Source organism: Symsagittifera roscoffensis, chromosome 7, assembly GCF_963678635.1.
Source record: "Symsagittifera roscoffensis chromosome 7, txSymRosc1.1, whole genome shotgun sequence".
Lineage (NCBI taxonomy): Eukaryota > Metazoa > Xenacoelomorpha > Acoela > Convolutidae > Symsagittifera > Symsagittifera roscoffensis.
In genome coordinates, this window is record NC_087068.1 from 56,784,806 (window position 1) to 56,810,604 (window position 25,799).

At 36.6% G+C, this 25,799-nt stretch overlaps 2 protein-coding genes across 2 annotated transcripts in view; one reads left to right on the plus strand and one right to left on the minus strand.

Annotated features, from left to right (window-relative positions):
- The window catches only part of LOC134852089 (ankyrin repeat and MYND domain-containing protein 1-like), an 83,178-nt gene extending 61,519 nt beyond the window's left edge, over window positions 1-21,659 (plus strand). Inside the window, exons 13-20 of the mRNA XM_063868368.1 lie at window positions 6,366-6,488; window positions 7,003-7,168; window positions 7,783-7,882; window positions 8,553-8,657; window positions 9,041-9,201; window positions 11,568-11,704; window positions 20,602-20,742; window positions 21,369-21,659. Coding sequence (XP_063724438.1) covers window positions 6,366-6,488; window positions 7,003-7,168; window positions 7,783-7,882; window positions 8,553-8,657; window positions 9,041-9,201; window positions 11,568-11,704; window positions 20,602-20,742; window positions 21,369-21,521 — 1,086 coding nt within the window. The 3' untranslated portion in view covers window positions 21,522-21,659. The remainder of the gene's footprint in view (window positions 1-6,365; window positions 6,489-7,002; window positions 7,169-7,782; window positions 7,883-8,552; window positions 8,658-9,040; window positions 9,202-11,567; window positions 11,705-20,601; window positions 20,743-21,368) is intronic.
- Window positions 1-25,799, minus strand: part of LOC134852197 (uncharacterized) — a 353,512-nt gene that overhangs the window by 258,115 nt on the left and 69,598 nt on the right. The window lies entirely within an intron of this gene.

A 25,799-nucleotide genomic window follows, 5' to 3' on the forward strand; every position in this document is an offset into this window, starting at 1 on the left:
ATATAAAATTTTTGTTTGTTTTGTTCTTTATCATATTGATGAACTTGTTTTATTGAAAAATTATAGATGTTTCCTGATAGTGGTTTCAGGTGTTTTGTTGGTTAAATATCGGATAAAATTTTGAAAAGAATGGTGGTTGTTTATTTAATCTTTGAAAAAATGTTAATGATGTTTCTTTTGTTTTTGTATATTTATCTTTGATTAATATTTTACTATTTAGTATGTTAATTGTTGGTATATACTTTGAAATAAATGGTATACCAATGATGTTATATTTAATATCAGTAATATGGAATATTTGTTTAAATGGCTTGTTTAGAAGTTTGCTTTGCTCCATTGTTCTGGTAGGGAGGAGAAATAATTGGATTTTTCCGTAGTTTATCAATGTTGATCCTTGTGCTGTCGCTAACTTACTGGAGGTTTCAAGAGGTGTTAGCTTTGGGTGTAAAGTTTTTATTTCATTCCATGTGGGAATGTTTAGTATGTTTGATTCTGCTCCTGAATCAATTAAAAAATCTATTTCAAGGTCTGGTGGTTGAAATTCTTTATTTCTTGGGCTTTCTAAGAGAAATGGTATTGTCCAAATTTTTTCTTTGGGTTGTTCTTTTTGTATTGTATGATAAATGTGGTTTGTATTCAAGCATTTTGTTTTGGTATTTTTATTGGTTTGATCTGTAGTGTTAATCTCGTTTGTTTCTTGCGTCGTTGGTGTGGAATTTATGGGTGTAGTGTAATGATTTTGAAGAAATTCTGATTGATTTTCATATATGTGTGATGGAAAGGGTTGTTCATATATGACAGATTCATAGTCATTTTCGACTTTTATCATATTGATAGCAAGAGTGTTTTCAGTATCACTTTCTGAATCTGATGATGTACAGTTTATTTGATTAAGTTGTAACGTATCAGTTACTGTGTCATCAATACCTGGGGGGTCTGATGTTGTTTCTGGGTTAGCTTGTACTTGATTGATTTGTCTTTGATGTTTAGGTGTACTACTTCTATGACGATTATTAGAGTTATTGTAGTGATTATTATTCCGGTGTGGTGATTGGGAATAATTTCTATAACGATTATTATAACTTGGGTGTCGATTTTGTGAATTATTTCGCGATCTGTTTTGGTAATTATTGTTTTGTCTGTTATAGTTCGATCTATTATATGAGTTATTCCTTGATCGATTGTTCGGGTAATTCTGGTTTCGGTTGTTTGAATAACTTCTATTTCGATTATAGGAGTAGTTTCTATTCCTATTGTATGATGAATTTCGTGATTGGTTGTTTGGATAGTAGTTATTTCTTGATTGGGAATTAGATCTAGAAACAAATCGTTGTGTATTTGAATTTGATCTGGAGTAGTTATTTCGACTATTCGGTCTATTGTAGTGATTTTGTGATGAATTATACGTGTTTCTTCGTTCTGGTGATCTTCCTCTATAACTTGAGTTATATGGAGATTGATTTCTTGTATAGCTTGTATTGTTCGGGAGTGGTTTTCCTGAACTGTTGTTGCTGTATACATTTTTGTTTGGTAGATTTTGATCTTTTTTCATGTATTGATAAAATGATTTATTTGGTTCTTTGTATTTTTGAGGTTTATTTTGACTATCTTGCTGTTTTTGTCTACATTCGGAAATACTATGTCCGTATCGTCGGCAATAATTACACCATTTCTTGAAAGATGGTTTGCCTTTAAAGTTCGGGTTCTTTTCGTAAATATTGAGTATTTCAGTGATTTTTTCAACGAGATCTGTTTCTGATTCTTGTATATTATTAATATTAGTGGGAGTCGTTTCAATTTTGTTAACGTATTGTAATTTCAAATTCTCCGTTTCTTCTAGTTTCATCGTGATTTCTGCTTGTTCTAGTTTGTCTACTAGTTTTCTAAAATCTAAATCGGGTTCTCGAATTGAAGAAGGATGGGATGCTCTCTTTTTTATTGCTATTTTCCTTAATTGTGGTGTTAAGGTCATCATTAAGATTTCTGTCATCTTAGTGTTTTTATAGTCGTGTGTATTTAGTGAATATGCTTTTCGAACTAGTGTTTCGATTCTTACTGCTATTTGCTTGATGGTTTCGTTTGGTAATCTGCGAATTTCATTACATAAAACTCTTTGTTGTTGTTTGTTTCTTTCGGAGTCAAACATTTTTGAAAATTCTTGTGTAAATCTTTTCCAGTTTGATTTTATTTCTTGAGGTAGTACTGAAAACCATTTTTGGGCTGCGCCATCTAAGGTTGTTTGTATCAACGCTGTGCGTCGATGTATCCAGTTTTGATGTAGTGGCGTATTAATTGGTTCAGGTCCTATATTTAAAATTAAATTTGCTGTTACTGCGTTTAAATAATCTTCTACAGAGTATTCAGGGTCTGTTCCTGTGAAAACCATTAAAGGTTTATTTGATGTTATTGATGATCCACCCATAAGGTATGGATTCATTGTCATTTGTAATGATTCAGCTGCATTTGGCATTTGAGAAAAATTTGAAAGTTGGTTTCTTGTTATTTCATGTTGTTGAAGATAATACGGGAGTGGTATTTCATTTTGCATTTGTGATGGTTGATACGAGTGTGTAGTCATTGGATTTTGTTGTTGAATTGGTTGAAAAGATTGTGTATTAATTGGATTTTGTTGTTGAATTGGTTGTTGATATTGTGCATCTATTGATTGTGGAGAAAAATTTCTATGATTTGTACGTGTTTTCTGTATTCCTTGTCTACGATATTCTTGAGTATTTGGTGCAAATATATCTGGTTGTAAGAAATCTTCATCTGAGGATAAATAATCCATTTGATAAGATGTTTGTTTTTTATTTTTATTTTGTTGAAAAAATGGGTAATTTCCACTGCGATCCTGTGGAGGATTTGGTTGAAAATTTGTGGAATTATATTGGGCCGTTGGGTTATCCCAGTTTCGAGGTTTTGTATATTGATTAAAATTTCTTTGTGGTTGATAATTTGTTTTTGATGGATGTGTATAATTATAATTATGGTCTGCAAAGTTGTTTCTAGTGAATGTTTTGCGTGTTTTTGATGGTATTGTCATGGGTTTGTATGTTTGGTAATCCATATGTGAATATTTAGGGGCAACCGAAGGTTTAACGGTTGATTGTAAGGTTACCTGTGTTTGTGAAGGATTTGTATTTCTTGGTGTTGTTAAATTTGGGCGTATTGGTGAAATACTTTGTTGTGTAGTTGTTGTGTGTACAATTTCTTCATTTATGAAGTGTGATGGTGTCTGGATATCTTGTTGAGTAAGATTCCTAGTTCCATTGAGGTTTTCATTGTGTATGACTGTAGAGTTTAAACTATTATTTTGTGTATCGGGTAAAAATGTATTATAGTTTAATGGTGTTGCATCAATTGTTAATGGTATTACTCTTACATAATCTCTTATGTAAGATATTGTACCTATTGCTTGACTTGAGATTGATTGTGGAAAGTTTATAAATGCGGGATGAGACCATTCGGGGTCCCAAACATAATCTGATTGTTCTGTGATAGCGGTATCATCGTTCGAATTTTGGGGTCTAAAATTTTTTCTTGCTTGTGCAATTAAATCAATATTGTGTGTAAAATAATCTATTATGAACCATGCTAAAATTTTTTGTAAATCGTGTTTGGTATGTTGTGAAACGTCGTCTTTCGTGAAATTTTCTTTAATGATGTTTAAATAACTAGAGAGTAGTGTGATTTCATGTCGTACTCTTAAATGTTTAGATGTTTCTGTCGGTGAGACATTTGTTAATGGGAGTTCATTTTCTAATATCGAAATATAACTATATATTAGTGCGAAAACTTCATTGGTGAAAATGGAGTTTGCTCTTTGTGAGTTATGGTATTGGATGCTTTTTATATATTCTGAAAAAACTTTTGAAAATTCTAAATCAAGGTCGTCTGTTTGAATAGTATATGTTCTATTATTATGGTTTGGGGAAGTGAATTCTATAGAGTAGATTCCATACTGTTGTGTTATGTTGCATATATCTTTTAGATAGTGATCTATGATTTGTCTTTTGATTTTTACATCGGGGAACTCTGTTTTACATGGACTGATTCCGGGTTCAAATAAATTTACGAGTAAATTTTGACAAAATATGTGTTGTCCTCTATCAGTATCTGCATCTACTATAAAAGGAAAGATTTCATCATCATCTGGAGTTTCGTCACCTGGGGTGTGCGTTGAACTCATTTTTTCGTTCGATGACTGTTAATATGTAATTATTAATGTGTCGAATTGGTTGATTCCAATTGTATAGATGTACTGGTTTGTGTTTATACTGCTTTTTTATTCTTCTTTTTCCTCTTTGTGATGAATTTGAAGTTGTTTCTGAGTCAGAAAAATATAATTGATCGTGTTGTGGGCAATTTTTATCTATTGATTCTTTTAGTTTGTAAAGTTCGTCTAAACTGTTGGTTTCTGATTCTGAAAATGCGTTTCGATTTTTTGAAAATCTTTTTCGTGTTATTTGTCTTTGTTTAGTTATTATTTTTCTCTTTAGTGTTTGTCGTTTTGTTCGAATGTATCCAATTGTTTGTGTATGAGGTGTGATTACAAGGTCGTATTTTTTGTTATCTATTTCACAATTGTGTAAAATGATTGTTTGTTTATTTCCTAGGTTTTTAAATGACATAAGGTTTAGAATGACGGATGCAAAAGGTTGTTAAATGATTTCTATTGACTTAAACTGTTAGTTCTTACGATTTTTTGGTTAGCTTAACCTGGGTCTAGTTGTTCAGGGTTGGAGAGAAAAGTATATCGATTCCGAAGAATGATTTTTACTTTCTCGTGACTAGTATAAGCTAAGGTGTTAACTTACTTAATCTTACTTAGGGGTAGTGATTGTGTTCAAGGGTTGGAGAATAGTAAATCGATCCACAAGGTTCAGGTATAATTAGAACGCGAGTAGTTCGTTAGATACTATTTTAAACTTACTAAGTCTAAGATTTATCCTGGGTCTGGTAAGAGGAGGGGTCAAGTGAAGGATGAATAACCGAAGTTCTTCACTGTTTATCCTAATTTGAATGATTAGTTTTGTTTAAAAATTTCTATTAGTCTTGGGTTTTTAGAAAGGGTTGGGTAGTGAATCGACGTTTGAGGTCGTTAGACACTAATTAAGTGGGTGGGGGAGAACAAAGTTGTTCTGTTTGATCCAAGGATAAGCCTTGATGATCAAATTTAAAATTTAATTAAGTAGAAAATGATTTAAGATCCAAGGATAAGCCTTGATGATCTGATTTTAAATTAAGTGACTTTAAATTTTAATAAAGTTTTAAATTTGTGTAAAGGAAAGATTTAGTGTTTTGATGATATTAGTAGGTTTATGATTGCTGTTATGTTTTAGGTGATGAAGCTGGAACAACAGGATGATTTATGATTACTAACCATTTATTGTCATGCTACTAATTTTTATTTTTATTTTCCAATAAATATTCTTCAAACATGTTTTGTATAATACTGCAGAATTTTAGGAAAACGATCTTAGATCTTTTTATCAATCGTTATTGTATAATATTAATTTGTTTAGCGCCTGAAATGATTTTGAAGATTTACTTCAAGGTTTTATGTTTGCAAATGGAAATCTAAATTCATTGCAAGTAGTATTCGAAATATAAAAGTTTGTTCTGGCTTTTGCCGAACTATCATATAACTATACGGCAAGTTTCTACTTTGTCGTATGTCGTCTTTGGTTCGATGTCTTCTTCCAATTCCGGGTAGTTCTATTATGGTTCGGAATATTGGCTCTGATCTATTGAGTCGGAGAGACATTTCAATTAAATTATTGTCGTATAACATTTTGTAAATGTTTTTGTCTAATTTCTAATCTAATTTTGGTTAATTCTAATCTAGTAAGGTCTTGTTCGAGACTTATGGTCGCACCAGATGAGTTAGGACTGGGGTGTATAACTCATAGAGTAATTTCGGATAGGGTACACCGTCTGCTCGTCACGCTATCTTATTTTCGGCCGGATAGATTCGTGCAACTTCTTAGTCTAATACCGATCCTAATCTTACTCTTATACTATCTAGTCTCAGGTTGTTTAACTAGTCTCTGCTAGGCTCAATAGATCTAGGGTATACTGGTTTATTGCGGCTGCTGAAGTGCTCGGGAGAGTCCAACTAATTTCTAAGTTAAATTCAAATCTCTCTGGTGCTGAAATTACAAGTAACTTCAGCACTTACAAATAAGTGGGTTGTTAGTTAGATGGATCATGATTGGTTAATATTAAATACTTTACATTGGTAAAACATTTAATTTATCCAATCATAAAATATAGTTTAGATCAGGTTCCACTTCTGCAAAATGCAGTAGTTCCTGCAGTAAATGATGACTGAACTGATCCAAACTATTTGTTATGTATTTAAGGTGGACAAACTGATGTCTGCGGGTGCGAACATCCTGAGTCCGATCGTGTTCGGATCCTCCGCCTCCGGAAAGCAGGGCTCAATCGGAACTGCAGTCGACTACGCCTATCACAAATACTACTTGGCAAGTGTCAGTTTTAATCATGACTCTGAATGTTAAGTGTTGCAAATGAACTGCTCTGGCTTTATTTGGAGTAGCTAGGTTGAAATTTACGATGCAATGATTGGAGACGTAATTTAATTGAATTACTAGGTTGTCCGGTATTAAAATCGGGTGAAATGGTAGTTGGATGAGCTTGTAGTTGGGTTTAAAGAACTCTTTGACATTGGCGTCTTCTTTGATATTATAATTTATCAGCTTTAAGTTTTTTCTCTGTGCTAACATTTGAACCCTTGTTCTTAATAGCGAACATTGACCAGGACTAGCCAATTTAATTCCCAAGCAAGTCTTTTTTTGTGCTCAATTATAATGAAATCAGCTAATGAGTGCTTGTGTAATAAGCCGATGTAGCAATAAACTCAAAACCAAAAAGTGTGCCAACCAACCGGAAACCCAAAAAAGTGGAAATTTGTGTGTCAATAAACCGCGCGACTGCTTTTGGCTGTTCTATATTTTATCGTATATTTATGTGCTTCAGGACAAGAGAGTGGCCTTCTTGCCCTACCACGCCCTGTCGCCAGTGGAGAGGGAGACATTCAACGCCAGAAGGGATCTGTTGACTCACCTGGGCAATCTCCTGAGGAGAACAGTTGTGAGGAAAGAGTACGAGCGACTGGTCAGGGAGGAACACGACGATGACAGAAGTGAGTATGAGACAAATTTACGGCTCTTAACCATTATAGCTCCTTCCCAGTCTAGTAACAAACCAGTTATAGCTCCCACTTACTGAGTTTTTACCATTATGGGGGCTCTAGTTTGCTTTGATGTGGCAGTTGACTTATGGTGTGTATGAGGGCGGGGGGGAGGGTGTGTTTGAGTTCGGTTCTTTGGGCATACTGCGATGATAATCAAACGTTCCGACATTAAAAGCCTTGGAGATTTCTGAGCCTTTTTTCGACGAATGGGAGTGTTCACTTGACGTCATTTGCAGACTGACAAATTAGGAGTCGCGTCCACCATTAGAAGAATAGCCCTCGATTTGTGGACTTAAAATATCTTTCTGGAACCAAGTGCAAATAAGGCACTTGGTTTCCCTAGAAAATCAGATCTATCTGAACATATTTGACTTTGCAACACAATTTATTGCTGGAAGATACTGGAGTGATACAAATTTTAAGACGTTATTCCGATACTTCAACGCAGACGTGAGGTGTTTTTTTCACGAAAGAGTTGTTACGGTGAAGCTATTTTTCAAGAAATTCCAGTCAATGCTTCGAGTCACATTCCATGCATTTTTTTTCAGTTTATTAATTTTCAGGTGTGTCCCCAAGTGAGAAGTTCTTCCACTCTGGCTATGGGGCCAACACTCCCCTGGGAATTGTGAAGCCCAACAGAGCCACTTCTGCAGAGGTCATCAGGTCAGTCGCAATAATTATCCTATTTACACATGCGGAATATCGGCTGAAAATCATAAATAAATTAATTTTCATGAAGGGAACATTTTGTGTATAATTTACAAAGTATATCAAAAAAACTCTCATTTGGTAAGAGCAGAAAAAATGCCAGTTAGCTGCCTTTCGATTAGCAACTATCAGCGGACCTTTTTGGGCGTCCAAAAGTGACTAATTTCTAATCGATTTTGGGCATATAGATGAAAATATTCTCATATGGCTTTAGGGTCAAGTTTTGTTTTGACGATGTTCGGGTTAGTTGATCCATACCCTAATTTTTTACTGATCAATATTAACCAAGTAAAAACCCCATCTTTTGTGTTGTCTAAAGTAATGAGTACGGAACTCTATGATTTTGGAAGTACAAATCTTTAGGAGCATTTAGCGTAGTAGTCGTAAGGCGTTCACTTCGAGATCATGTAATTGATGCCTTGCCATGGCACTGATAGTGTGCGAGGACGAGCTCTCACTTGACCTCTCGCTTCAGTTCCGCCACAGCCTGACCGATGACGGCCGCAAAAATGTTACCACGTGAAAATTCTAGAAACTTGAATCCTTCTAGACACTCTAATTTTTAATCTTTCAGTTAAAAGAACGAAATTGTCGTTGAAGTTTGTTTGATTTTATCCGTTTTAAGGATCATGAGTATCAAGGACAATATAGTTACTGTTGATGCGACTGAGAGGATGATGACCAAGGACGAAGTGCAGAAGATACTCAGGGACGGCAAACTACGCATACGGTCAGTCTCTTTACAGTTATAAGGTCTAGAGATCGAATCCGGTTGGAGTCTTATTTGTTGTGAATTAAGTGCAGCGTTTGACCAAAGCAATTTTGCTTGTGTTAAAACGAATGAATTGTGAAGTAGTGTTGAAATGGTATAAAGAATAATGCTTTTGCCTACGATTTTGCAGATCGAACCGTTTGTTTATAGTTGTGGTTCTATTCGTTTAAATAATTATCATTTATATTTTTCCATGCGAAATGCAGTTTCGCCTCTGGGTAAGTCATAAAATTATCCATAGGTTGAATCAGCTTTAAGTTATGTAGTTATAAGCTTTCAGAAAATTCCGAAAGTATCATGTGATTTTTTTGTTGCTGGAAAGTTTCTTTTTTTTTTCACAGGAAGCCTCTCTTCAAGTATTGCTACGAATGTGGACGAAGCAGTGGTGTGAAATTGGTCCCATGTACGAGATGCAAAGAGGTATTCTACTGTGGAAAAGCGTGCAAACTGAAAGCGTGGAATACACGACACAAGGACGAATGCGTACGACTGGCAAACAAAGGCAAGTTTTGTTCAGAAGTTTTTTCGACTATAGGTCATGGGATCAAATCCTAGTAGTTCCGTATTATTGAAGGTATCTCAATCTTTATTTTAGCACCGTTCCAATGTTAATTTACAATAATTTTGGGTAATAGGCCTTGTGTCAATTTTGAAAACAGCAGATCAAATCAAATTTGGGAGGCCCCTAAAATATAAATGTTTTGTTAGTTTTTTTGATTGTCATTTTCATGTATTGTTGTTAAGATATTTATTTATCCCATCTCTTCAATTCATTCAATGTTTGAGTGTAAATATTGCATAGTTTCATTCAATGTTTTAAAGCCTCTTTGCTGGTTAGTACTGTTTAGCGAGTTCTGTAATAAATGAACACAGTGACGGTTGCTGCATTTTGTCTAATGTTTTAACATGCTCCTAGAATATGTTGGCCAACTCAATCAGGGTAACGAAATACTTAGCCAGCTATTTGCTATATCATCACATCACATGGTGTCCGGCAAATAAAACGACAGTTGTTAAGACGACAACCGTTTTTGATGGGACTTTAAGACGACGCTACACGCAATTCTCCAATTGTATTTTTGAGAAATGTATACCGCTTAAATTCGATTAGTTCATTTTAAATATATTAACTCTCACTTGTCGTCTTACTTTGTTGTGTTGTCTTAAATTCGTGTCGTCTTATTTACCCTAGCACCACATTACATATCATGTAGTCCGCCGACGAAGCATCCTAGTGTCCAAGGCATTGGTAATAATAGATCGAAGCAGGGCGGCTTTAGGAAGAGATGGATGCTCCCGATCTCAGTAATTTGACTATCTCCGCCCCAGAATTTTGATGAAATCCTCTGAGTTTTGATGAAGATTTTCCGTAAAGTGATCAAAACGGTGTTTCTGGCTCTATTTTGCCCAAGTTCCCTGCGGCGCATAGTGTTCAGAACTTCTGCTTGCTCATACCCTCGAGATAGTCTGCGATCCGCCTCTAGATGCAAGTCATGAGGAGCGAGATCTCTATCTTAAAATGAACTTGAGGCGCGAATAATTCTTCTTAAGGTTATTCGAATCTGTTTGATCTTATGTTTTCCTAATTGTCTTGTTATTCTTTTGCTAAATCTATTATTTTTCGAAGCCTGTTGTTCTGTTTTGAAAACCTGAAGAAAACAGCGATTCTATGTTTTGCCTAAATGAGTCCTAGTGCTCATGTGTACTCTCAGTGAGTGAAGCAATTGGTATTTGGTCTCTAGGTAGTTTAATGTAACATGAAGTTGCATTGATTGCTATGGAAGAATTTTTTTTACAAAAAACTGGAAACATTATTTAGAGAATTGATCTTTCCTGAGGTACGATAATAATTTTAAATTTGCCAGAAAAAGGGTCATTTTTGTTAAAATTTTACTTAGTGAAAGAAATACGCTTTTTTAACGAATCTGAGGCTTCAATTCGTGATTATAATACTTGCAGTGTCTCGTAACAGGGAACTAGATTTTTTCCATAAACAACTTTTCTGAAAAATATTACTTGCTTTTCTTGCTTTTTTAATCAATCATAAAACGTTTCATGTTTGTTCTCCCTTGGCCTACAGGTAACATGGTTGCCTTTGTACCCTTAGGTCAGGGGCGCGAGTCCCGGCCGAACCTTTTTTTTCTGTATGTATGAAATTGAAAAATTTTTAGGGAAAAATTGAATTGTTTTTTTTTGAATTGGTCTGCTTCTTTTGTCGGCTTAGTTGCAACATCCGAAAATTTAATTGTGCTGTCAGGAATTTTCGTAAATGCAACGTTTTTTGATTTACTCCTGTATTTTGTTATATTAATAGCCCTGGCACAGTACATTTTCTTTAATTTTAGCCGACCTCACTGGATTCGGCTAATGTTTTGTCGACTCAGTTACCTTATTTTGTGTCCCTTCAAAGGCAAAATATGTTTTTTTTGGATTAATCAGTTTGTTTGTGTTGCAAGATTTCATAGTTTTAAAACTTAATTGCCCAAAAACTTTTTAAGAGAACAGTTTTGTAGGTCATTTGTTGTTTTCGGTTCAATGGGCGACTACCTACTTGTTGTCGGCTAGTGTTTGCCCGGTAAATAATGAAAGCTTATTTAATACTTTTGGTTGTGTTTTTTGACTTCGCATTTTTTCCCAATTATTTTTTATTTGGTGATTTCCGTCTCTTTTTCTTGAAATGCGAGCTTGCATTGTATCGCAAGTGATGCGAAGCTGCGCTTCGCCTCTGTGTATAATTGAATGACGCAATAATTGCAAGATTATGATTTATGATTTTGTCCATCCGTTTTCGGCTTACTGATACGTCGATTTGCTGACCTACCATTGGTTTTTGGATGGTTTGATATGCTAGTTGTGTTGGTGTTGCAGAGAGAACAGACAAGGATCGGGGCAACCGGGGGGAGTATGACGGGAGAGTGGACAGCCCCACCCCCACCACAGATGTGAAGGGGGAGGACAGGGTACCAGGGGCACAACTAACAGACATTCTGCTGCCCAAGCCAAAGGTAAAGAACTCTACAAGGGATCTATTTAACTATCCCCCTTATGAAAATGGAGGGGGATATTCGTTACTAGGTACAAATTTCGCATATGCTTAACCATTGATTTCTTTATAGGGGTGGCAATTAATTAGTGAGATTCATCTGAAAAAAGACCAGAAGATCTCGTGACGATCGCTGAGGCTGCTCATGGTTAATGATTCGAAACTGAGAATTTAGTCGCGCATAAAATACTCGAAGCTTGTCTGATTTTCATGTTTGCTTGAGTGATTTGGTACTATATGACTAAATTTGCTAGTTCTTTTTTTACTAATAAGTAGCGCATGCAAGGCGTTAAATTTAAGCTGGAGCCACAAAAATTTTAGTCTCAAAAAAACCTTAATCATAAAAAAAATCCAGGAGCCTTCAAAGGAGATAAAATTTCGCACGTTTTTAAGATCATCGAAGTTGTGCGCCAGAATCGAACCGCCAAACTTCAGATATCTTTTCTCCGGTCTGATTGCGTTGAGTGAAACTCTTCCAGCTATGCATTCAGATTTTGATTTCATTATCGTTTTGATTTTCAGTATCGACTCTACACGGAACTAGGGAGTAGGGTGTGTTTTGTTCAATCTACCTCAAAGAAAGCTTATTGGGTTTCAAGTGTTGTGGCATATTAACAGCCTTGCATCCGTGATTTAAGATCCCAATAACATTCAAAAAAATGTCTCGTTTTGTGAAATTGACAACTCAATTTGGTAACACTCAAATTACTTCTGTTTCATTTTTACGTTTTGTGTCTTCTGTGTTTGCAGATTATCACCTACTTTAGTCGCACTTTACTAAAAGAATCTGCAAGCATCTTAAAAAAGAAAAACGAAGTTTAAAAACATAAAGATTTTTTTTATTTATTTATTTTTTTTTTAAATTTCCGTACTTAAATCATGGTGGTCGAATAGTTCTGCCCTTTTTGTACAGCTACTGGCTAAATTTTCACAGGAGCGAGCTATCGAGCGTAGTGTTATATTTCGAACCCAGTTTTTTTATCCCAATTCGCAAATAAAGGTGCTCAGTTGGTGTCTTTTTAGCTGGTAAATATTGCTTTAATGGTGACTAGTGTTTGACAAACAGATGCGAGGACCTGAGACTCCATCTGCACAGGTCGTTGTTTCGGTTCTTTTTAGAGCTACGTTTTGCTGGTTTGTTGTTTTGCATTGCAGTGTAGCTACGAAAATAATTCCTCGGTTTGCATCAACATTTCTGTTATATTGCTGTATGATTTACACTTAAGAGGTCGCGACCGAGTTGGTAAGGCACGCGTCTCTCAACATAAAGCGCCTCCTCTAGGCGGGACCGGCTGTGGTAAAATTGATGACATCCCCTCCCCAACCGTTGGTCTTTCATTGTGTACTAACGGGGGTTAAAAAATGATTTGTGTTTCGGCGGATTGATATTGGTATTAGTATTAATTTATAAAGTATTTATCAAATACTTTACTTATAAAGTATTATTTTGTTCCGGCGAAATCGGAAAAAGATGATGGAAAATTGCCACTTCGTCAGATTTTCTGTCTGCATTGTTGGTTGGTTACTTGATTCCAATGTGATTTACATGACTGAATTGCGGCTATTTAGAAGAAGGCCAATGGTAGAGTTGAATCTGTAAGTTGATTAAATTTCAGCGCTTGCTATTGTAATACCACTTTCGTTAACAATAAAAAGCATCTAGGTTGGGAAAAACTCATCACAATTGTTGCGATCGAGAAACACTTTTCATCTTTCTAGTCATCATTATTCTACACCTTGGTTTGAACAGTATTAAAGCGGCATTTTTTGATGATAATTGAACTGATTTATTTTTAAATTTTATATTGATCAGGCATAAATGCTTAATGACTGTGATAACTGTTGGATTAACTCAAGTATTTGTAAAACAGAATAAGTAAAACGTTTTAATTTAGACTGCTAACTTGTCTTATTTTAGATATGAGATCATGCCTGTCTTTTCATGTCTCTCTCTCAACAGCAATGTCCTAACTGACTATTGCGTTTGGCCTGCATGAACGGCCTTGAATAATAATAACAATACATAACAGAATAATTAATAGCACTATTCTCAGAGGTTACTGTGGCAGCAGTACTACACGGTACCACATTCCCCTGACGACAACAAAATTTTATATAATACTTAATGAAATTTTATAAATAATACGAGTTGTTCAAAGTTTACAGAAAATTGTTCTCCTTTTCCTTAGTCTTTTGTTATTTTCTTTAATACTTCTTCTTTGTTTCTTGCGGCGTTCCATGATCCCGCCTCGTCCAGTGACGTAGCAACGTGTTGGTTTCCGACGTTTCCTTGTTGTTTATGTTCAACTTCGCTAGTCGCAATCTGTAGGCCTCAAGTGCTGCCAGGTTCAACTCGGTGACATCATCCTCACAACCAATCAGTTTTATCGAGTGTGATACGGGACTGCCATACCTCTTCGGTCCCTGGTTTTTAGTTTGTCTATTACTCCGTCTGACTGTCGTGGTGTCTTCCTCCTTATCGGATTCGTCCGCAAATCCTGGTGTGGAATAATCCACTGGGTCCATTTGTCGTGACATTAGTTTCTCGGCTTCTTTTTGGACTCCGCGGGTCAACACTTGATTTGTTACATCTTCCCATTCTTGAGATGTCATGTTATTGTTTTGAAATGTGTCCAGAATTTCTTTTTAACTTGTCTGTTGTGTGATCTTCTTGGTAGTAGGAGCTTCCTTTGGTGTCGACGACGGTATGTATACTGCCTCGTTACTCGTATCACGTTGTTTAGTAACTGTTTTGGCAGCTTTCGTCGTTCCTGATTCTTGTGTTTTGCCCCTTGTCGGTTTTGTGTTCTGGACTATCGGTCCTGCTCTGTTCGGTTTTCCCCGTTTACCTCCTTAGGCCTCCGCCGGTTCTTGTGTCTCTTGATGTGACTACGCTCGGTGAGTTTTGGAACTTCTCTTTTAGCTTACTATCTTCTAGATTTTCATCTCTCAGCCCCCGGTCTTTCGCGTCGTGTTCTTCGGCAGAATCGCTGTCTTCCTCTACTGGAAGTGTTCCTGTTTTTTGTTGTTTACTTCTCGGTTCCTCTCCGGTTGGGCTCCTTTTCTTCTCTGGACTATAGGCTTTGGGCTGTGTTGACAGTTTAGATCGTGCAATGTCGCTTTTTCTATATACTGCACCCGCAGCCGTTTTGATGGTCGATGGTGTCGCTGATACTATCTTGGATTTTAAGGGTATTGTCAGGGCCTTCCCGCTCTTCCTTTGTTCGTGTTTCCGAAGGAAACTTCCAGACCAATCCTCCTTTGATTTGGTTTGTTTGTCTTCAATGAATCCACGTTCCCATGAGTATAGAAGTTCTTTCCTCAGTTCGGGATTTATCCTACTGGTTTCATCCCTGCTATTTCGTCCTTTGCGAATGATTTTAACATTCTCCCTCGACTGATCTATTCGCCTTTTCAGCTGTGATGCTGTTAGTGCCGATCTCTCCAAGTGTTCTTTATCTAAACGATCAGAATCCATCAAAAATTTATCCCTTACAATCTTAAATTCCGTTTTCGGTAATCGGCCAAAGTGTGCTTCGAACGGGGACACTTTTATTGATTTCTGTTTATTCCATCTTAGGTCCCTAATTATTGTACTCAAACATAATTTAATCGATTGTACTTTCTCGTCGAGTAGCATTACCCCCAATCTTCTTTTAATGGTTTGTATCGTTCGTTCGACTAAGCCGCATCCTCGGTGATCCCCGACTGGACAGAATTTTTGTGCGATGTTATTTGCGGTGCAAAATTTTTTCATAGCTTTCCCTTTGAACCCCGAAAATTGGTCCGTTTTAATTGATTCCGGTATTCCATGAGTGTCTATGTTAGTACGGAGAAATTTTATTGTTGATTTTCCCCCTGTAGATTTCGTTACTTTGACTGATGGAAATTTTGAGTATCTATCGATAGCGACTAATAAGTATATCTTCTTCCCCTTATGATCTTCAAGTGGGCCCGCATAATCTAATTGTAGTTCTTGACCTGGCTGTGACAACAGTGGGAGTGGTTTAGCCGAATTTTTTGGAATTAAGTATTTAGCGTTCTTACCATAACGAGTACAGCTTCTACACTCTTCGGCCATATTGACTATGTCTTTATGCATATGCGGCCACCACAGGTAGTTTGAGACCTCCAACATTGCTTCCTGTCCAGGATGACCTTGATGAAGTCGTCGGAGCACTGCTTGTCTCAACTTTCGGGCACGGCCAAACGATTGTCTACTAGAAGGCAATCGTCTACCACCGACATCTGGTGTCACAGAGGATTTGTGTAGGGTCCCATGAGCTCGAAACCATGTCTGTCATTTCGTTCCACTACTCTTCTTAGCCGGTCCATCCAGGTATCTTCTGACACTAGTTCTGCGAGGAGACTTTTGTCAAATAATTTATCGAGTGAAAGTGGGTTATCTGACTCCATTAACTGTTCCCCCCGTTTGTACTCAGATTTTCGTGAATTGTGTCTTGTTTTCTGTGATGTGATTACACAAGTCTCCGTTCCTGAACTGTAATCCCGGTCGTCACTATCCAGAGTTAAATCGACTTCGACGATTTGTCCCACTTCTGCTTCGTCTCCGGAAGTGGATAGACCTGGTGGTTTCGGGTTTTGTATCCCCGAGATAGCCTGTAACTCCATTGCTGCAAATGGGGGTTCTGTACTCCTTCCTGAGCCAACCAGTTCCCAGAATGAGACTATTTTTGATTGAGCTGTTGAAACAGTTGAGGTCGATGGTCCTCTTTTTCCTGGGCTGACTGTTTGAGCAGTTGACGTTGATTGTCCACTTTGGGTGTTTGGCAAATACCACCTCGCCTGTGTTGTTTGTTCCAAGTCCGAATCCTCTGATTCTGATATGTGTGGTCGTATCATCCTAGTCCTGTGAAACGTTGTTGTCACTTCTTCTCTCAAGGTATTGTTGTTATTTCTCTCCTGGATCCTGACCATCTTTTTCTCTTTTCCGCTATTTTTCAATTCGTCTGAGTGCATTTTTCTTGATTTCTGATTTAAGAATTTTCTGGTTTTTTCTAATGACTGAACCGACTGTATCCGCTGACGATTTTGAGATATACTGATTTTTGGATTTTCGCGCTTTTCTCGTTGAAACGAACGCGAATCTTCATTTCTTTCGTTCTGGTCGTGCTTTGTCCATTTTGGACCGTTTTGGTTGCTATAGCAACTGGTAGATGACGTGTTCTTAATCGACATATTTTGATCAATTCTAGAATATTCTAGAACGTTTTCGTTCCAGTCGAGCCTATCCCGATCATTTAATCGACTGTTTAAACAGTCGAGAGCTTTATGGAAACTTTCGATTGATGTAACTACGAATTTCTCATCCAATACTGACTCCGGCCAGGGTTCCCCCTTTGGATTTCGAGAAAGATAATCTACTATACCCATATCTTTTCCTGGTAAATGAACAACCTTAAATTGGTAAGGTAATAGTCTGTCTACCCATCTAGTTAATCTAGATTGGTACGTTTTATTTGATTTATTTTCATCCAAAGCAGAGACCAGCGCTTTGTGATCTGTAGCGATTACGAATTCCTTACCTAATAAATAGTGTTTAAATCGGTCAACCGACCATACAACTGCAAGCAGTTCAAGCTCATTTGTGGAATATTTTTTTTCTTGTGTGTTTAGGTACCTGGAAGCGAATGCGATTGGTATCCACTCCCCCTCAGCGTTTTGTTGTTCTAGCGATGCGCCCAGCCCACTGTGACTGGCATCACATTTCACCCTAGTGTCTAAACTGGGGTCATAATAATGAATTTTTGTTATATTCGCAACCGCTGTTTTTATTGACTCGAATATTTCCGAATGTTCTTCTTTCCATTCGAATTTTTTTACTTGAATTTTTACACTTTTGAGTTTCTTTTTCTCATTTTCTTCGCGTAATAGTGGTCTCAATTTTTCTGTTAGCGTAGCCGCATTTGGGATGAACTTGGCCAGATGATTTATACTACCTAGAAATGATCTAAGTTGTTTCAGTGATGTTGGCGGGCTAAGTTTTAGTATCGCTTCTGTTTTTGTGATTTTAGGAGAGATTCCATCCGACGATAACTTATGCCCCAACCAATTCACCTCCTGTTGAAAAAATTCACATTTGGACAGTTTTAATGCCAAATTCTCTTTATCTAGCTTTTTTAGGACATTCATAATCAATTCTTCATGTTCTTGTTCACTCCCTTTTGATACAATGAGTATATCATCAAGAAAACAGAACGTGTTTTCCGCATGATTTAATGTTCTGTCCATAGCTTTTTGAAACTCTGCTGGCATGTCTGCCAAACCATAAAATCCTGTTAGGAATCTGTATGTACCAGTGGCTTGCCCACCTATGATGTTGAAATTGCATTGTTTCGCTGTCTCTGCAGTCAACTTTAGTTGACTGTACGCGTACTTCAAATCTAGTACTGAGAAATACAGTTTCCCGTTTGTGTTCGCTGTGACAATTTGGCTAACACCGTCTATCAATTCGTCCACATTTGGCATTTGATATTTGTTTTAAAACAATTGTCTATTGATGGGTTTGGCGTCTAGCGCCAACTTTATGGAATCATCTTTTTTCACTGTTATTACAATAGGTGCTATAAAACAATCACTAGTGCATCTGTCTAATCGTTATATATGCCCTTCTTTTAACAGTTTTTCCATTTCCTCGTACACTTTCTCTTGTATGTGTATCGGAATGCGTCTCCCCTTTTCTTGTTAAGGGCAGAGTGGGTATTTGAACTTTGTGCTAACCACATGGTTTTTTGAGCACCCTTGACGATCGAAAAGATTCTTAAATTTACTGTAAAATTTGTTTTTCCAACCTTCTGACTGTTCGCACAGTAAGACATCAAACCTCGTCTTTTCTTTTGGTGCCAACTTCTGTGTTGTGTGTATTCCCACTTTGCTCTGTAAATCCAGCCCTAAAATACACCGTGTGCGTCTTTCTGTGATTAAGAACGATGCTCCCACCACTTCCCACCCCGCCGAACGGATGTTCGTGGTGATTGCACCCAGTATGTTAATCGGCTGCTTGTTGTAGTCTACAAATTTTGTAGTCAAATTGAGATTCTCCCGTGGAATAAACTTGGTATTTTTCGAAGATTCTAGAATCATCATTGCAGTCGCCCAGTTCAAGAAAGATACTGGACTACCCGTATCGATGGTCATATTTATGATCTGATGATCGATACTCACTAGAGCCTTTAGTGACCTTATTTGTTTCGATCGAGTATTTCTTCTGATGTCAACCTTCTGTACATCCTTTCTGTGCTTGTCGGTTTCTTTGTTTTTATTCGATTGCCGTTTTATATATTCATCAATTTCTTCCAGCGAAGATAGTTCTGATTCGACCGACATAATTTCGAATTCCTCACACGATTCGAATGACTGAATCAGATTACACTCTTCATCTGAGCTTCTCATTTTCTGCAATCTCATTCACTTAATGTGATTTACACATTTTAGCGAAGTGGTTCGGTTTAGAACAATTCTTACATGTTTTACCCATGGCCGGGCATTTCTTCAGATGTCCTTCTCCGAATATTCGACCACATCGGGTACACGTCTTTGAATCTGCAAAACTTCTCCCCTCCTTTCTGTCTGCAAATTTCTTTCTATACCCACTGTTTGCTTGTCTTCTTCCGCTAGCATTTTTGTTACCGATACTCATTATGGGTTCTTGTTTTATCTTCGCTGCCCCATTTACCTGAACTGTACTTGCAGTTGTTGCGTTAGTTTTCTGAAACGCCTGTGTTGTCTGTTTGCTTTGTTCAAACTTTAACGCTCTTTTCAGTACTTCTTCCGGTGAAAATGTTTCAAATGTCAATGTGTCTTGTAATACCACATTCTTCATTTTCGAGATGAATGGGTCCCGCACTAATTGATCCTCCAGTGTTCCTAGCTCAGCTTTTGCTGCTTGTGCAGTTAGTGCTGCATGAAATGCCTCGAGTTTTTCTCCAGTTTCTTGTGATCGATTGAATAGTTTGTAACGTTCATATGTAACACTCTGTGATTTGTCAAATGACACTTTCGCCAAGGCCACCATCTCTCGAAATTCTAACTTTGACACTTCCACATGGGGGTTCTTTTGAACGAATTTCTTCTTACCTTCTGTACCCAACGCCAGGAATAGTCTGGAAGCGACTCTTTTCTGTACCTCGTTGTAGTATACGTTGTGACCAACCTTGGGACCTCTAGCTCTTCTTTCTTCATTTTCCAGGTTAATTTTATCTCTAGCTAGTTGATCTCTGGCTTCTCTATCGGCAATCGCCTGTGCATTTTCGTTTTCCCTTGGAGTTTCGGGTCTTGGTAACTGTTCCAACAGAACTTCTTTTGGTTCTTGTAACAAAAGTTCCGGGTCCACGCTCTCCTTCACGGTCACTGCCAAAAAAAATTGATCTAGCCATATCCTAAAATTCCAGGGAGGGTCAGAGTTCGCGGTTGTCCAAAATACTGGAATCCCCATGTCCGTTCTGTTGTCTTGGGACAGGAATCCTGCTGGCTGCGCCATGTGATAGCTGTTGGATTAACTCAAGTATTTGTAAAACAGAATAAGTAAAACGTTTTAATTTAGACTGCTAACTTGTCTTATTTTAGATCTGAGATCATGCCTGTCTTTTCATGTCTCTCTCTCAACAGCAATGTCCTAACTGACTATTGCGTTTGGCCTGCATGAACGGCCTTGAATAATAATAACAATACATAACAGAATAATTAATAGCACTATTCTCAGAGGTTACTGTGGCAGCAGTACTACACGGTACCACAATGACATAAATCTTTTTTTTTGGTTTGTAATCTTTTCATATTGCGATAGGTTTTTGCTTTCGTCTAAAGTGAGACTAATTTTAGCTTTAATATTTCTCTCAGCGGCAAAATCAGATGGAGTTAGACCATATGGCTGCATTTGGGGCAGTAGTCGGAGCATTCGGAGGCGCAAATGCTCCGGGAGTGGAAGTTTCTGCTCCTTTTTATGCACAAAGGGGATTCGGCAATGCAATCCCGCAAAAAGTATAAAGCCCCTCAAATCACGTGTATCACTTCAATGTATCGAGTGTCTTATGACCCTAGTTTTAAAAATCATCTTAGCTATCTTGTGCATTCGTTAGATCTTCTCCTGTGGATAAATTTTTATAAATGCGAAATTTTGTTGTATAGTTCAAAGGAAATGAATTTTGTAGTTGTGAGAAGAAATAGTGTTGGTTTTACGTAGTAATATTTCATTCCACAGCTTTGTCCCAGCTTTTAGAGGCTTTGAGTTGATAGTTAATTATCTTAAAGTTTCTTAGACTTGGATTCATTTTTGTAGATTAATTAGACGGTGAAATTTCGAAAGGAATTATTTGAAAATAATAAACTTAATGTAGAATAAAACATTTAATGTAGATTAATTGATGTTAACAACCATGGCGTTCTATGTCAGTTGAAAATTATAAAAATTGTAGCGTCTTTCTACTTTTCCCGCCTAAATTCGTAAATTGCAAAATATGAAAACACAAAACAAAAAAGTCCCAATCTGATTGATTGAAATAAAATATGTCGCCAGAACATAAATTAAACAATCACTACCAATTAGCCAACGATTTGCTTTTGACCGAACGGGTGTTAACAGAAAAAAAGACCCAATTTGTTTGCAGGTGATAGCAGTGACTGACGAAACTCACGATGCCCGGAAGGAGGTTAAGATGTACCCGAGGAAGGAGACCTACGATAAGAAGGGAAATCGTAAGCGAAGTGTGATGAAAAACGCCAAAGGAGAAGTTCTCACTGAAAACTACAGCTTCATTTAGACCAGAACTTTCAAAGTAGAGAACTCGTAAAAATGCAAACAGACAGAATTGATTAAGAGAAGAGCAAATATTTTTTTTTGTATTTAAAAACTTTTTTTTTCGTTGAACCGAAATTTTTGTTTGCTAAACTTGTTCACATTGTCTGATTGTTAAAAAATATACACCAGGTTATTCCAAACATTTCTGGTCCTCCTACCTGACACTAAAAATTAACTCGTTTAAAAATCTGTTTGAAAATGATTGTGAGGCGGGGAGAAACTAAAATGATCCCTATTTCTTAGTAAGAATGCATGCCTGGAAGTTCTCATACCATGAAATGGACATTTTATATTTGCTTTCAACTTTATGTCTGGATTGACAGTTTGCTCTTAATTTGTTCTGTATGTTCGAATTTTTTGCGTTCTTTAAGTAATGTGTAATATAGTTTATTGTAAATGTGTATAGTATGTAAAATAGATCGATTGTACATTTCAAAATTCATGGTTAGACGATTTTTTTAATGAATGTGGTTACTATGATAATTGATTGTTGATTACGCTTGCAATAAGCAGGCGTTACGCAGAGGTGAATTTACGCTTCGCAAACACTTGCGAGATCTCCAAGAAGCAGCTCCATCAAATGAAATAAAAAGTCGAAATAAGCCTCGAATTAGCATAAACTCGGCTATGTGTCGGATTAGCAAGCTTACGTCTCACGCACTAGACATTGAGCCACGGCTGCTTAAAATCCCTTAAAACTAGCCACCAATAAGGCAGCTACATATGCCAATAAGTTATCACTCAGGCACAATTTTGCATGCAATAAATTGGAAGCATGAAGCTAAATTATGTATAAATTATGCATTGCAAAAAAAAATTGAGAGAAGCATTGCTGTACAGTTTCTTAAACCGAGCTTTTTATTATTGTACTGCTGCTTGCAAAAAAAAAAAAATTTTTGTCTCATTTGATTAATTAGAAATGCATCAACAGTGTTAACTTACTTATCAAATGTCAAAGCACATATGGTTTTGTAAGTCTACCGCAGCCTACCTATTCAAAAGTTCTACCAAAAGTAGCATCTGTTGAATTAAAACACATCAGCGGTGTTAACTTTTTAATCAAAAGTCAGCACAAATGATACTATCCTGCTACCTCAGCCTACCGATTCAAATGTGCTACCAAAAGTAGCTCTTTTATTTGCTTTGCGACTTAGGTTGGAAAAAAGAAAGTTCGCACCAATACATTATGCTTCGCAAGTGTAATCAAACTGGAAAATAGACTTTTTTCTTGTTAGAAAATAGTTTAACAAAATCTGTTGAATCACTTGCTGGCTATGCAGTTGAATTATTTTCACTTCCCTTCTTTTTTCTTAACATCTTCCAGGTTGCTTTCACCTTGGCCTGGAGGTAAAGCTGTGGCTATTTTACCCTAAGGTCTGGGGCTCGATTCGTAGCCGGACCTTATTTTTTTCAGTATCAAAGAAATTGAAAAAAGTTCAAGAGAAAAATGAATTGTTGGTTTTCTTTTGTTCGCTTAATTTTTGTCGGCTAAATTGCCACAATGGATTTTGCTTATACTGCAAACAATCTTCCTTGTAGTTGGAGGTGCAAGTGTTTTCCACTGTTTTGTAAGGTGGTACTTTAAACTATTTTTCTTAAAATCATTTTTTTCCAGCTCGAATTGTGTCTGCTCAAAGATTGTCTGCTGTTTTTTTGTCAATTTTGTTCCCTTGGTATTGATTTAAAGTTCAAGTGTCTGGCATGTCTGCTTTGGAACGAACTTCTAGTAAAACATCAAAGTTTATGCCCTAGTTTTTTTTTCAAACGTTTTCATTTTTTTAGGGTTTTCACGTTTTTTTATGATTGTGTTTTATCGCAAGTGGTGCGCAGCTCCGCTTCGCCCTGGTGTTAAAAAGGCATTTTTCTTCTTAAATATTTTCAGTGTGTTTTTAAAAGTCAATGAACGTAGTCATGATAGCGATATAGGTCCTGTCAAATTTTGGCTGATTTTTTAGAACAGTCTTCAAAGTTTTTCATGCTTAAATTTAATTTTTCGCGGTTTTTGAGTTGCTTCTTTTTTGATTCGTTGCTCAGTTCAGTTTTATTTGCTAAAGCAAAAATAAATCGCTCTCTTCATTAGAAGAACATTGAGTGGTGAGAAAAGTATGAATGGCTTTCTCGTTCGGAAAGGGATTTTACATTGTAGGTTTCTCAGCTGAATTTTAGTTTACCTTTTGACCCAGTTTTCTGCAATTGACTTAATTTCATGAAAAAGTGTCAAAAACTACAGGAAGTACGAAAAGCTTTATGCTTATAGTTTTTAAAAATACATCAGCGATGTTAACTTTCTTTTTAATCAAAAGTCAAAGCACAAATGATATTATCCTGCTACCGCAGCCTACCTTTCAAATGTGCTACCATTAGTAGCTCTTTTAATTGCGACTTAGCTCGGAAAAAAAGAAATTTAGCACCAATACATTATGCTTCGCAAGTGTAATCAAACTGGAAAATAGATTTTTTTCTAGTTAGAAAATAGTTTAACAAAATCAGTTGAATCACCTGATGGCTATGCAGTTGAATTATTTTCACTTCCCTTCTTTTTTCTTAACATCTTCCAGGTTGCTTCCACCTTGGCCTGGAGGTACAGCTGCGGCCTTTTTACCCTAAGACCTGGGGCTCGATTCGTAGCCGGACCTTGTTTTTTTCAGTATCAAAGAAATTGAAAAAAGTTCAAGAGAAAAATGAATTGTTGGTTTTCTTTTGTTCGCTTAATTTTTGTCGGCTAAATTGCCACAACGGATTTTGCTTATACTGCAAACAATCTTCCTTGTAGTTGGAGGTGCAAGTGTTTTCCACTGTTTTGTAAGGTGGTACTTTAAACTATTTTTCTTAAAATCATTTTTTTCCAGCTCGAATTGTGTCTGCTCAAAGATTGTCTGCTCTGTTTTTTTGCCAATTTTGTTCCCTTGGTATTGATTTAAAGTTCAAGTGTCTGGCATGTCTGCTTTGGAACGAACTTCTAGTAAAACATCAAAGTTTATGCCCTAGTTTTTTTTCAAACGTTTTCATTTTTTTAGGGTTTTCACGTTTTTTTATGATTGTGTTTTATCGCAAGTGGTGCGCAGCTCCGCTCCGCCCTGGTCTTAAAAAGTCATTTTTCTTCTTAAATAATTTCAGTGTGGTTTTAAAAGTCAATGAACGTAGTCATGATAGCGATATAGGTCCTGTCAAATTTTGGCTGATTTTTTAGAACAGTCTTCAAAGTTTTTCATGCTTAAATTTAATTTTTCGCGGTTTTTGAGTTGCTTCTTTTTTGATTCGTTGCTCAGTTCAGTTTTATTTGCTAAAGCTAAAATAAATCGCTCTCTTCATTAGAAGAACATTGAGTGGTGAGAAAAGTATGAATGGCTTTCTCGTTCGGAAAGGGATTTTACATTGTAGGTTTCTCAGCTGAATTTTAGTTTACCTTTTGACCCAGTTTTCTGCAATTGACTTAATTTCATGAAAAAGTGTCAAAAACTACAGGAAGTACGAAAAGCTTTATGCTTATAGTTTTTAAAAATACATCAGCGATGTTAACTTTCTTTTTAATCAAAAGTCAAAGCACAAATGATATTATCCTGCTACCGCAGCCTACCTTTCAAATGTGCTACCATTAGTAGCTCTTTTAATTGCGACTTAGCTCGGAAAAAAAGAAATTTAGCACCAATACATTATGCTTCGCAAGTGTAATCAAACTGGAAAATAGATTTTTTTCTAGTTAGAAAATAGTTTAACAAAATCAGTTGAATCACCTGATGGCTATGCAGTTGAATTATTTTCACTTCCCTTCTTTTTTCTTAACATCTTCCAGGTTGCTTCCACCTTGGCCTGGAGGTACAGCTGCGGCCTTTTTACCCTAAGACCTGGGGCTCGATTCGTAGCCGGACCTTGTTTTTTTCAGTATCAAAGAAATTGAAAAAAGTTCAAGAGAAAAATGAATTGTTGGTTTTCTTTTGTTCGCTTAATTTTTGTCGGCTAAATTGCCACAATGGATTTTGCTTATACTGCAAACAATCTTCCTTGTAGTTGGAGGTGCAAGTGTTTTCCACTGTTTTGTAAGGTGGTACTTTAAACTATTTTTCTTAAAAATCATTTTTTTCCAGCTCGAATTGTGTCTGCTCAAAGATTGTCTGCTCTGTTTTTTTTGTCAATTTTGTTCCCTTGGTATTGATTTAAAGTTCAAGTGTCTGGCATGTCTGCTTTGGAACGAACTTCTAGTAAAACATCAAAGTTTATGCCCTAGTTATTCTTCAAACGT